Source organism: Xenopus laevis, chromosome 1L (assembly GCF_017654675.1).
Source record: "Xenopus laevis strain J_2021 chromosome 1L, Xenopus_laevis_v10.1, whole genome shotgun sequence".
Taxonomy (NCBI): Eukaryota; Metazoa; Chordata; class Amphibia; order Anura; family Pipidae; genus Xenopus; species Xenopus laevis.
In genome coordinates, this window is record NC_054371.1 from 79,836,129 (window position 1) to 79,850,501 (window position 14,373).

The following is a 14,373-nucleotide window of genomic DNA, read 5'->3' on the forward strand; positions in this document are numbered from 1 at the left end:
CACTTTTAAATTCAAAGACAAATAAAAAAATATATTAATAATGTAAGTTTGGGTCAAGGAGCTGTAACCTGACAGCTTCTTGTCCATGGTAAAAATAAAATATGAAATAAAGTGCCAACTTTGACACATCTTGTTGTTACAGAAAATGCTGCAGACTATTTTACAGTAGCTACGGTTTAATGTTGAAGAAATTCATGATAAGAAAGCTTAACAAAATGTCTCTCCCAATCTTTAGAATTCAGAGCCAACCAATATTTTCTTCTATCTACAGTATATTCAGAAGATTTAAGGTTCAAAATAAAGCCACATTGTGTATATTAAGGAGGCCAATAGTCATGGTGGAAATGGAATAATATTCGCAAAGTGCAAAGCTTTGCGAATAAAAATTTGCATGTCACAATGTTATATTCTTCGTTAGGCTTTTATTGTATTGCAAATTTTCTCTCGAGTTTTGTTAAATATTTTGTCGCAAAAAACTGTTTTATTACACACACTATGCACTTTTTATCTATCCTACTTTCACATGAGGGGCAAAGTGTTCGCAAAGGCAACATTTTTCACTTTGAAAACATTTCCCATTTCGATCTAATCTGAACGTTTTTTGCTTTAGCGACCAATATTACAATCCTCTCATAACGTTAGTAATATTGCCAAACCAATAAAATGGAATGCATATTATGGAATATCTATAATAAATTGTGTGCCTTATACTAACTTTTGCTGAGATCGTGGGAAGGAGGTTAGCAGGTAGAGATAGTGGAGGGCAGGCTGGGATCGGGTCTGTGTTTTAGACTTAAACTTAACCTTAAGGTATGGAGATCCAAATTATAGAAATAGCAGTTATCTGGAATCCCCAGATCCTAAGCATTCTGGATAACATGTTCCATGTCTGATACTTTCCAGAAATATTTGACTACATTAGCAAATTGGCAAATGAGGTTTAATGTTGATAAAGAGCAAGGTTATGCACTTTGGTAGAAATAACATAAATGCCAGTTGTACACTAAAAGCTAATGTGTTGGGGGCATCCTAAAATGAAAAGAATTTGGGTTCCTTTGTGGATAACAAGCTGTGCAACTCTAGGCAGTGTCACTTGGAGGTTACTAAAGCAAACAGAGGTATGTCTTGCATTAAAAAGGACATTAATTGGAGAGATGAAAACCTAATTTTGACTCATTATAGGCCCCTGGTAAATCCACACCTGGGGGCAAATTCACTAAGAATCTTAGTTGCGCCAGGCGCAAATTCGCCACATTTCGCCTCGCTTCGCCAGGCGTAGTTTCGCCCAGCGCTCTGCAAATTCACTAAAACCCGAAGTTGCGCACAGGGGTAGCGTAAGGTTGCGAAGTTGCGATAGCGTTGATTCGCTAAGTAAAGCGAAGTTACGCTAGCGATGGTTAATTTGCATATGGAATTCAAATTTCAATGGGGGAATACGTAGAATCACTACAAATGCCTGGGAAACCTTCAAAACATCAAATAAAATTTTTTTTTTTTGCCCTACACATGTGCCCACTGTATAGTTAAGTTGCCATGAGTTACGAAATGTAGGGGGGAAGGAGGGGAGCCGCAACATTTTTTTCGATCTTTTTCACCTCTATCACCCATAATATAGAAAATACGCCTGCGTTTTTTGGGACTTAGAAAAAATTTGACCTTTTTTTTAAGCAATTCCTATCTACTCTATTGCGCTTCGCCTGGTCTGAGTTGGCGAAGGAAGTCTAGCGTAAAAGGTAGCGTTCAGTACACTGCGCGTGTTAGTGAATTTGCGTAGTTACGTCCGTAGCGAAAATTCGCCAGGCGTAAGGGTGCGAAGTAACACTAGCGAATTTACACAAGCGTTCGTTAGTGAATTTGCGAAGTAACGAAAATGCCCAACGCTAGCGAATTGACGCTAGCGTTAGGCGCTTTGGCGCTTAGTGAATTTGGGTCCTTGAGTATACAGTGCAGTTTTCAGCTTCAGCCCTTAAGATGGATATTTATGAGCTGGAGAGAGTGTAGAAACATGCAACTAGAATAGTAAAAGAAATGTAAGCATTAAAATACTGTATGAGGAGACACTGTCAAGGTTGGGGTTGTGCTCTCTGGAGAAATGGTGCTTACAATGGACATGATGACTCTTTACAGGTACATTAGAGGACATTATAGAGATAGCAGCGATCTCCCCCCCCCCAAAAAAAACAAATCAGTGAACAAAATGGGCTAGCTGTAGGCAAACCTGAAAGTTTAATGGCAAATGCGGGATCTGTTATCCACAATGAGCAAACTTTTTCTCCTGGTACAGTTTTGCAGAAAAATTGGTATGTACGACAGCGTTGCACTGCCATCATACTTCTTGTGTGAAGTCATATTTGATTTTTGATACTGCATGCAAGGTAAACATATTATATAGGCACCGTTCATGCACTTTTGCTCAAGAATGGCAGCATGTATAATTGTGCCATATAATGAAAAAATAGAAATACATAGATAGAAAGTACTTGAGAATCCCAAAATATCACCACCATGAGCACTTAATAGATACACCGATCAGCTAGTGCTGCTGCTTTGATTTCATTATGTTGATGAAGCTGTACCCTGTTAGTTGAACCTGCAACTTGACAGTGCAACTATGCTTTAGTGGATTAGAGGTCCCATGAATGTTATAAATATTCACTTCATATCTTAGGGGCAGATTTATCAAGGGTCAAATTGAAAATTTGAATTCAAATTTTTAATTTTTTTATGGTCAAAACTGTCAAATTTGACTAGGGAATTATCCAAACTCAGTTAGTTTTTTTTTAAAAAATTCAAATTAGGTTTTTGAGATTTATCATACTCTGGCCCATTAAGAATTTGAATTTGGCTATTTGCCACCTAAAACTTGCCGAATTACTGTTTAAGTCAATGGGAGATGTCCAGAGAGAGATGTTTGAAGCCTTCCTGACATTCACATTTTTTTTTGAGATTGATCAAATTGAATTTGATCCAAGTTTTTGGCTCGTTTAAATTCTTCGAGTTTAAAAAATTCGATTTTTGTAATAAATTTCCCCAAGTCGAATTTGAAATTCATTCGATTTTAAAAAAAACTCAAATGAATTCTAAATGCGACCCTTGATTAATGTGCCTCTAATTGTTATGTTAAAATTGTTATTGCTGCCTGGTAGGTAAAACTTACAATGAGCACAACCATAGACACACACACACACACACATATCAAAAAATGAGGGGCATTACTGTATTATGGGCTTACAATTTGTTTAGTTGAAAGGATACAGAGTAACTAGGGTAACAACAGATTAACCTCATGTGGATTGAGGCCCGCACAAGTTTGACTTAATTCAAAACTTCAGTATTAAATAATGCAAGTATAGTTTAATTTAATCTTTAAAAATACATGGAAAGCATCTGAACTAACTATTCATCCTGACAAGTGAGCAATAATATAAATGAGTAATTGAGTCTTTCCGTGCACCAAATCTATTCGCTGATACCAGCAACTTTAAAATTTATAGACATTCAGAATGTAATAGACTCGGTAATGTATCGCTTTAGTAATCTTTTCAGAAAAAATAGATTCACTAGAAATCTATTAACAATGGCTGCTGATTTTTTAATACAAAGCACTACATTATCCTAATAGACTTTTGCAATGGGCAAGCATGTTTTTTTATGGTTAGGTTGCACTTCGTCTTAATAAGACAAAATAGAAAATATGAAAGCAGGGATTATTGGGTGCAAGAATGAATGAAAGAAACTTTTTTTTGGGGGACCTATAACTGCAATACACACAGATCCACTTGAGAAACATTAAGGGGGTTATTTATCAAAGTCCGAATATATCTCAATATTTTCAGAAAAAAAACTCAGACCAAATACGCACGTTTTTTGGCTTATTTATTAATAAACTTTCCCAAAAATTTTGAAAAATACGAATTTTAAAAATCTTTTAGGAATGCCACCCAAAAACTAAATTTTTTTCAGATTTTTGCCCGAAAACCCAGAAACCTTCGAATTATTGCACAAAACCCAGGGCAGATAAAAAAATCTTTGGGACTTCTCCCATTGAATTATATGCAACCGTGGCATGTCTGAGATGCCGGATTTTTGGATTCTGACTTTTTCCTTCCTCGGGGTATAATATAAATTCTGAAAAATATTTTTTCCTCCACTAAAAATTAAAATTTTTATACTAAAAAAACACAAATTTATTTGTGTGCTATAGGACATTATGAACTATGGGCCATATTAGTTGGATGTGCTAAACCTATGTGTTAAACCAATAGCATGATATTATAATAATTTAGTATTTTGCAATCCTCTCTTTTTTTGCACATGGCACACTGCATTCCTTGATTAAAGAGTAGCTAACTTTCCAGAGGGTACTCTTTTGAACACAATTCTGCCTGTGTTCAGCAGCACTGCATTCAAGAAGGCAGGGTTGGACTGAGTCAGCGGGACACTAGGAAAAAAACCAGTGAGCCCAGTCCTTGTGGGCCCCACCGACTCTTCACCCCCACCCCCTATTGCAGCTTCAAGTTAGAAGTAAAAGGTATGCAGCAAAGGGGGTGGAGGCTGGCAGTTGGTTTCAGAAGTGGAGGAGTTAGTGATTGGGATGGGGCTCTTGAGGTGGCAGCCCGTGAGCCCCAGACACCCCAATCTGACACTGCAATAAGGGCAGGCAGAGGGAGACCCTTTCTGCATTCCTACCCCCTACCTGCCTCCTAACCTAGGCACACAAATTAAGGAGCAGCAAAGGCTACAGCCTGCAAGAGTCTGCAACTTGTGGTGCAAGGTGCAGACCACAGCCTGGCCAGAAAAAGAAGTGCTGCCTGAATTAACACTAAGGGGTGGGGGGCACTCATGCATCCCTTTATACAAGAGACATTGCTGTTAGTGAAAAATATTACTTAGAACTAGAGAAAACTAAAACTCCCTACCATAAAAGAATGAGATGAACTGATGTCAGAATCATATTGTTGGAAAAGCTCATTTACACTAAATATAGTAGGCTAAAAAAATTAAATATATATGGGTACCTTGGCTTTTATATAGTTCTATAACAATTTTCTTGCCTATGTTTGTATGAGGCTGTTACCCTTTGTAATTGATGTGTACAGTTACTGTGTACCATTGCTGCTTTTAGTACTAGTTCAAAACATGACATAGTAAATTATTGTTCAATACAGATTATTTATTCTTTTTTTGTGGGGGCATGCGGTGTGATACAACTTGTCACATCAAAGTCTCATACAATTTTTGTTATTGAGTAAAATTAATTACATTCCTACAAAATATTTTAATATTTCCAGCCATTAAGGTGAATAAAATTGGCAGTATTTGATTACAAAAAATGATGTCCAAAGATCTGCACTGTATAATTATATTTCTACATCTAATAGGTTATAATTTATTTTACAGAAATTCTAGGCAGTAATTACTGTGATGTTTGTAATAGAGAGATCTGTTAAATATTGTAAATACTTCATGGAAATCATTTCAGCCCAGGGGGTTATAGAGCATGGGAATTGAACCATTTTAATTTTAGTGTATATATACTGTACACTGCCTTTCTGTACTTTGTGTTACGATATTAAACTTTCCATGAAAATATCAGAAAAACGGACAGAACATAGAAAGTAATTGGGAAAAAGTCTTTATTTCTGAAAACTGAACTGAAAAAAGTGTAGGAAGGTGAACAACCACTTTAAGAGAATGAGCACTCTGGTGAGTCCTCACTGCAGGATGGAGGAAGGGTTAACCATGCTGATTTCACACAAGAGATCTCCCAATAACTTATGTGCCTGTAGTTCTTGAAACAAATAGTTAACCCCCCCATTCACTTGATTAAATACAATCTCTTTGGTGTTAGTTAACGGAGGGTACCATATATAACTTCAAAGATATTCACTTCATAGATACTCCAGATACCTCCATGTGACATTTCAGGGTACTAACCTTTCTGGTCTCACCGTTGGAGTCTTTGGCTAGTCTGCTAACTACCCTGATCCTGTCTCTCACTTGATAGTAAGCTATTACAGATTTCCTGACAGCTACTTCTACTGAGGCCTCCTACCTCAGGCTCTCCAGCACTGACCACCCCTCCATATAAAGATGAAGAGACAGAATTACATGATTACTCAACTTTTAAAAAATACCCGACACCTGTGAATAATTACAGAACTGGCCAGAAAACTTTAAACTAGAAAGGTAAACAGCTGTCCCTCCCAACTGTGAAACAGGCCCAGTCCTTAGCTAGATTAATCCTTATGGGGAGTGATTAAAGCTAAGGTGGGCAAAGCAGCCTTGCTATGGAAGGTTTATTTCTCTCTTAAAGGAAAACTATACCCCCAAAATGAATACTTAAGCAACAGATAGTTTATATCATATTAAGTGGCATATTAAAGAATCTTACCAAACTGGTATATATATATATTTTACATCTCTTGCCTTGAGCCACCATTTCGTAATGGTCTCTGTGCTGCCTCAGAGATCACCTGACCAGAAAAACTGCAGCTCTAACTGTAACAGGAAGAAGCGTTGAAGCAAAAGACAGAACTCTGTCTGTTAATTGGCTCATCTGACCTAACAAGTATAGTTTGTTTGGTATGTAAATCATATGATCCCAGGATTCAATATATTTTCATAGAGATCTACATTGTTCAGGGGGTATAGTTTTCCTTTAATCCAAATGTAAACATTCCCTAAAACTATTATGTGTTTCAAAATAGGCATCACAAATTTAATTTGGAATGCCAGAGGATTCTCCAATAATTCCGACCAGAACTACATTAATCAGTTTATTGTTATCCAACGTATTGGTGCAGGTCTTATCATGGTTCAAACTGGGATAGTTATACTGAAATTTTCTTTGCAGTTGACACTTATCAAATTTATTAACCCTTTTCCTAATGTTTTTAAAAGTTAGATTATGACACAATTTAATTATCCAACTCTTTTGCTGAAATCGCTAACACTTTAATGATCTTGCTAATTTATTAACATGGAAATTGCCCCATTACATACACTGATTATTGTTTCCTATGGTAGGAATCCTTCATTGTGGTGCAGAAATTTCAGGGTAACATTGTTAAAATGTAAACAAAATAGATGTCTATGGGGTGACTTTGCAAATTGACAAAATGTTTTCCTAGTTATATCCAGTAAATAATGCAAGAAAAAATAATAAATCTGAAAAATAATTCAGATTCAGGTCCAAAGTTCTGAGTCAACCACCTATAAACTATGTTTATTTCTGTATTTATTTTCCAACCTTAAATATAATTTTCAGCAAAACTCAGCATGCACATTATCCCACCACTCTTTTATATCATCTTTACATCATGTTGTGATGTTACAACATATTTTGTCTTTTCCTTCATACGTTCCCACAATCATTTAGGACCATTGTGCTGTTGGAACATGAACTCTTTTCCACACAGCTAAGTAATTGAAAGTATAATTCCAACAAATCATACAGCTTTCATAAGGATATATTATACACATCTTACAATAACAAAACTTTGTTCCACAAGCAAAAACAGTATGCAAACTTTTCTTATCTAAGCAAGATGAAGCATATATAAATGATTGGAAAACATGGCAAAACATTATGGATCTATGACAACTATGTGGACACTTTGGACTACTATGGCATTTTGGGATGGGGGATGGGAGTTTGGTCAAGAATTTTTAATTAAAATTATGAGATAAATTTGGATCTTAGTAAATAATTCCCTTAGTTTGTTATAGAGTGTCCATTTCCCAAAAACCTTGCAATTGGTCTTCATTATTTATATTTGATCGTTTTGAGAAATTTCCTTTTTCTTCTGACTCCGCTTTCAAATAAGGGTTAAACAGTGTCGGACTGGGACACCAGCGGCCCACCCAAAAACCTTAGACCAGGGGCCCACCATAAAACCTTAGACCACGGGCCACTCTCAGTACTATTATTCTTCATCTCCACAATCAACCTCTATTCTCCTAGTCTGTTTTCTTTACATACTATAATTTATTGTCACGATCGCCGCCCGGAGCAGGACCAGGAGCTCCGGGCGGCGCAACTACCTCTTCCGACGCCGCTCCCAAAATGGCGGCGCCCATGGCCGCCACGTGGGTAGCGGCGCCGGCGCAGAGACGCCTGCGCGCAAGTGCGCAGGCGCGAAGACGTCACAACGGCGCGACGGACGCAGGCGCAGCGCGTCAGTCGCAGACGTGCTGAGGCCGACGCAAGGGCGCCAAAAAACCCCTTTAAAAGGACGCCTGAGGCGCCAAGATGGCGCCCAAAAATAGGATCTTGTTCCTGAGTAGATTCCTGGGTTCCCTGTTGCTATTCCTGTTATCCCTGAGGATATTCTTGATTGATCTCTTGTTGTTGACTACCTGCCTGGACTTTGGACTCTGTTTGTATTCTGCCTGCCTTTTGACCAGTTGCCCGAACTTGACTACCCCTTCTGCTTAATCCCTGGATACCACGTTCCTGATCCCTCCTGAGGGGCTTCCTCCTAGATCCAGACAACCTCCCCAGAGGGAACTCCCAGTTCCCTGACAATTTATTATTCCATCTATTTAGCCTCTTTGTTCTCATAGAAATAGGGAATGGGAGTTTTCCTGGTATCCCGGTGGGCCAGTCTGACACTGGGGTCAAATGTATTTGAAAGTATTGGTATTGCTCCTTTTTATTACTCATCTTTCTATGCAGGCCCTCTCCTATTCAAATTCTGGTCTCTTATGCAAATCAATGCATGGTTGCTAGGTAAACTTCTGGATAAAAAGCTAAATAACTCAAAAACACAAATAAGAAAAAACAATTGCAAATTGTCTCAGAATATCATACTTTACATTACTTAGTTAATTTAAAAGTGAACAACCCCTTTAATTATTTAGCTTCCAAGTGAACTTAAAATGAAATAAAATTTAATTTACTTTTATACTTAAATAAAATGTTATTTATTTTTCAGGATGCACCACCCCCTGGGTACTACAATGTCTGTGAATCATTTGAAGCAGCTCATGCAAAAGGCAAATACAGACCACCAAGAACAAGGCAGGCAAAAAGAAAACATTCCTCCTTCTTAACTGCTACCCCTCGAACCTTTGTACTGCCAAGTGCTGTTGAGGTACCAGGTAAATTGAACTGTTTACATCAATGTTTACATGATTTTGTTGTCAACAAGTAACAGTACAGAACAAGTACACAACAAGTACAACAGCATTTTAACAGTATTTTAATACAATTGTATATTGTACACAACTGTTACATATATCCAGCTATTTTTGGCACTACACGTCCCTGCGAGTCCCCAAGGAGTAATACAGGCCTAAACCAAAATCCTGTTCTCTCACAAGTCTTACTTTTTGTAGTTTCTATTAAAACTGTAATCCCACAATAAAGTTGAGTTTTCAACTTTTCAAGTTCCAATCTCCAAGTTATGGTTAAAGTGGTTCTCTGTCCGAAAACTGATTTTTCATTAAAGGACAAAATTAAATTTTAAGCAGTTTTCCAATATTAATTATTATAATTAATTAATTAAACATTTCTATGGATTTTAAGGTTATTTGTACGTGACTCTAGGGTTTTCGTTTTTTCAAAACTTTAAAAAAGAAACAATTGCAGATGTGCTCAGAGCAGTTTAATTTTTCTTTTCATACCCTTAAAACATGCAATAACAAAGCCTGTTTAAAATGTTCCTTTATATTAGATAAGACATAAAATACTTTATTTGTTTTTCCCCCCACAATATCTACCTTTAACACCCAGCATTTGTATCCTTTACATCATTGTAGAAACTAGCATTGAACTAATATTCAATGAAATGGTTTTGAAGCAACTGCAGATTACATTGAATCTTGCTTAATGCTGCTCTGTAGTGCACATGTACAGCATGCCTAAAAAATATATATATATAAAAATTTAAAAAAAAATACAACTGAACAGCACTTTCATTTAGCTGTAGATAGAACACTAAATGAGGTTTTGCTTTTAGAATTACAAAAAAAAAAAAACAATACAAAGCTTGCTTTTGTCAGGGAAAAGAAAATAAACCATGGTGTAGAGAAATTAAATTCATTCAAGAGAGATTAATCATAGCACTTCCTTTGAAAGTGGCACAGCAGAACGTGCCAATGTGATTATGAATTAATAGGATAGTACTGTGGCACTTTTATGATTCATCTTTATTGAATAAATGCTACTTTTTCCTTCACCTGAGTTCTTTTCTTGTATCCCAAATAGCAAGCACTTATTTCTTCTTTTGTTGGACTATGATGATAAGATACTATGCACTAGAAAGCCAAGAAATAATTTGGCGATTTTGCATAAAAGAAACTGGGATTTATTTCTAGTGGGAAGAGTGAGAAGTAATGTTGTTTCTATGTAACTTTGTTAGTATTATAGTTCTTTTGGCTGACATTAATACATTAGTTTTTATGTTTGTCTCTTACTTGTAGTCTTGCACCCCTTCGTACTCTTGCACTTCTGCTGCGGGAATGGTAAATATAAAGGAAAAATGCCCCCAAAAAAACAAAAAGTAACTCAGTGCAGCTATTGGATGGCCAAGGTTCACCGCATTGAGCCTTCAGCCAGGGGGGCAGGGAAGGCTGTAGAATGAAAGACCTATGACTTACTGCTCATAAAAGCATGAAATGTGTAAGGTTGTATTAGACTCTATTTATTAAGCTACTATTGCCATAAAGAGCCTAGTACAGAGTTAGTTTGTGCTTGCCTTTATTCTACTGTTTTATACAGGCAGTAGTCATGTTCCTCAGAGTAGGAGTAGAGTACTGCATGCATCCTTCCAACACTTTTCTGCTTGATTAGCTTGTCCTTACAGATTCAGATACATTCAAGGAAACTCAGCATAGTGCAGAAGCTTGACACCTGTATCAACTTGCTGATTGTCCAGTTGTGAGTACTTGTGTGGTTGCTTCTACTTGTGACACATAGGGCCAGATTCAATTCAGCGAGAAAAAGGTTTATCACCTGAAAAGTGATTCACGAGATTCAATTTGAGGTGCAATTCAATTCAGAAAACGTATCTTAGAGTTTATCACGTGAAAACGCTATTGAAGTCTATGGGGGGAAACTTGAACTGAATTAGGAGAAATGAATCTCGTCCATGAGATACATGATTTGTGATGAACTGTGAGAAATCTCTCTGAATTGAATCTGGCCCATAGTTATGAGGCCAACTTGTTAGACTACATGAATTATCACAGTGATCTACATATTACAAAACTATTCAATCTGACATCAATAAATAGTGAATAATAGTGAATAAATAGTGATTAATCCTTAATCTACTTTATATCTTAAATTTATATTGCGAGTCGGTCCCTAAACTCAGGTAAATGACAGCAATACATTCTGTGAAGAGAGAAAAGAAGATTGGTGCTACTGAGGGATCTTTTGAAGTACAGACCATCAATGGAAAAAAAGCAGTGGTAGTCTTGGATTGGTAGTAAAGATTGAAACACAAGATCTATCTTGTAAAAAGTTGGACATTAGTTCTCCTTAAAGTTCAAGTTAGTTCTGAATCCTTAGTTTAATAACTAGTAGCTGTACAGCATTTATTAAGACTACCAAGTACATAAAAAACAATAATGCCCAGACAGTGTGTCTCTGGAAAGAAAGGCAACATAATTTTCAGTGGAAGGTCAGAGCTTCAGAGAATAAATTCCTGTCCTACATTGCCCTGAAACACAGCATAACATTTTTGTAACCTTTTAGATGTAGAAAAATAATATCATTTTGGTCTAGGTTTTATAGACAGCCCAAAACAAACTTGTAATTTAATTCTGTCTTGTGTGAAGACTCCATAAGAGATTTTAATCTGTTACTATAAATATGCCCCCACGTTGGTTTAATGTGCAAATAACTTCTCAGCTCTCAAACTGAAAATTACCGCCTATACACTTTACTGTATATCATGGTTTGTCAACTCCAATAAAGATAGGTACAGTATAAATTATTTATCCCTCAACCCTTTTTAGATTTTGTATATGATTATCTATCTTTATTTTTTGTACTTAGCATATTATAAACTCTGTGTCTGGATGTCTTATTTAGTATGTATAGATCTGATTTTCTCTTAAAAACACATTTGATTAGTTGCTATGAATTACTGGATTTGGGAAAACGTAATGGATTTTACAAATACGTAGGAATAGGTAGTATTTTCTTTCTCTCGTTGATTAGCTGCAGTCCTATCTGTTCATTAAAACTCATGGTGGAGTGAAACTGGGTATCCTGACTGATATTGAAACACTGATATAACACTACCTCTAATTATATGGGTTATGTGCTGATTTCTTATGACATGATATTAACATTTCACTTGTTGCACCATCATATGATATAGTCTTGTGCCACTTTTTACATATGTTTGATGTACATTCCACTTGTATCTATAGGCTGTATTTATGTTTTAATTTATTTTGCAATATAATAATATTGTGTAACCAATAGTCCACAGCAGTTCTTTATACTAAAGGCAAAGTTTGTTGGCGAGTTTTGTAGAGTTTGACACTGATATGCGTGGACCATTTCAGCAACATCATTACCTCACTCTCAGCATACACTCTAAACATTGTGTTGTCACAAATCACAATTACTAAGGTAAACTCAGCAAGAAATTGACATTTTTATTTTTTCTTTAGTTTGAATACTATAGTAGGAAAATGCTTAGTTGCTTAGTTTACTGTTATTTTTATTTGTCAATACGTATCATCTAGTGATGTGCAGCTGACCCTAACCCGCCATCACCCAACCCACACTCGGCCCGGTTCTTCCATTTAAAGAAGCCGGAAGCAGGCCCGGACTGGCAATCTGTCTTTTCGGGCAATTGCCCGAGGGGCCGCTATATAGTTGTTCAAGTGGGCCGCTCGCAAGTTAATTAAGATGGGGCCGAAAACCGCGACTGCTCCTTTAAGTGCGCACAGCAGGGCAGCAAGGCGGAACCGGAACAGAACCAGAAGCAGTGGCAGCGCAGGCCAGCTACGCAATGCTCCTGCACGGCAGGCTCCTGAGCTACCCGTCCGCGTATTCATTGCCTTCTGCAGTCAGCGGTGGAGAGAAGCAGCAGCCGCAGCACGGAACTGTACCCACAGCACAGGTATGCGCTTGACTGCCGGAGCAGGAAAAACCGTCATTGCTGCACGCCTGGTGCCTTCTTGCCCCACGACATAAAAAGTGACGGGCTGCTCAGAAAGCCAGTGTCAAGGCACTTAGTGTATTATTATAGGGGGAGGTGGGGGTTACTGTAAAGCGCTGCCTGCATGCAGCAGGGGAGAGGGCTGAGCGCACAGCAGGCACCGACTTTATCCTGCGGCTCCTTGGCATAGGGACTGGTGCCTGTAAGTTATGCCTCTTTGGCTTTCAAGTTTACGGTGATTTACTTGTGTTTCTGCAGCCCATTCTGGCTGGCTGAGCAGAAGACAAAGACATGGACTCCGTTAGTGTCCAAGTTGGCAGTTGCTGGATTGTCTTGGATGAGAGATTCATCGGGCACATTGGTGCAATTATTCCCATCTCGTCCCAATTGGGTGGGGGGGACCTGAAATCTATCAGCAAGTGGAGCAGGATTAAGGCAGTATTTGGGCTTTTCTTAATCCAGCCATTAATTCATACATTTTTTACCCTACAGGCAGATGAGGTCCAGGTGCAAGCAATCGGTTCCCTGTTTTATTCTGTATCAATGTTGGTAAAACGGAGGCCATCGGTTGTGCCAACCTTCTAAGCAGCCGAGGCTGTCTGTACCCCTTGTCTGATAAACAGGACCACTGTATACGCAATGTGTATATGTATACTGTACCCTACCAGAGACCGAACTCGTTTTCAGGATTGCCACGAGTACATTCAAAGCAGGCCAAAACCTGGAACTGCAGCTATGCCATGGCCTCCTCAGGGTGGCTCAGAGTAAAAGCCAAGGGAATATCTACTCAAACTTGAAGCCATAGGAACAAATTAAAGGACAGTCCATCTTGCGGTGCTGCCTAACTAGCGTTGATTATTTTCTGTTCTGACTCCTTACTTAAGAATTGCAGCAAAATATTTTTTAAACATTCTTAACGGATTACTTTCTATGTTTCATGTGTCTAGTTCTGGGGGTATTATACATGGTATTCCCGCTCTGTGACCATATAAAGGCACAAGGATGCAGGCTGAGTTATACAGGGAACTATTATTAACTATGTATTATAAGGGATAATGTACCCCCTAATGTAAATGATAAGGATATTAGAAGTCAGTGAGGGGTTGTTCTGTGACCAATTAAAGGCACAAGGCTGCAGAATCTTTAACATATTTTACATTAATTACACTTAAGTGAGAAAAGCAGCTCTTTATGCACATAATTGTTTGCAGTTTTACTCCAATATATAGTATGAGTGGATGAT

At 37.7% G+C, this 14,373-nt stretch overlaps 1 protein-coding gene across 1 annotated transcript in view; it reads left to right on the top strand.

Annotated features, from left to right (window-relative positions):
* LOC108710879 (sperm-tail PG-rich repeat-containing protein 2) overlaps positions 1-14,373 on the top strand; it is a 317,226-nt gene that overhangs the window by 136,618 nt on the left and 166,235 nt on the right. Inside the window, exon 12 of the mRNA XM_018252074.2 lies at positions 8,940-9,105. Coding sequence (XP_018107563.1) covers positions 8,940-9,105 — 166 coding nt within the window. The remainder of the gene's footprint in view (positions 1-8,939; positions 9,106-14,373) is intronic.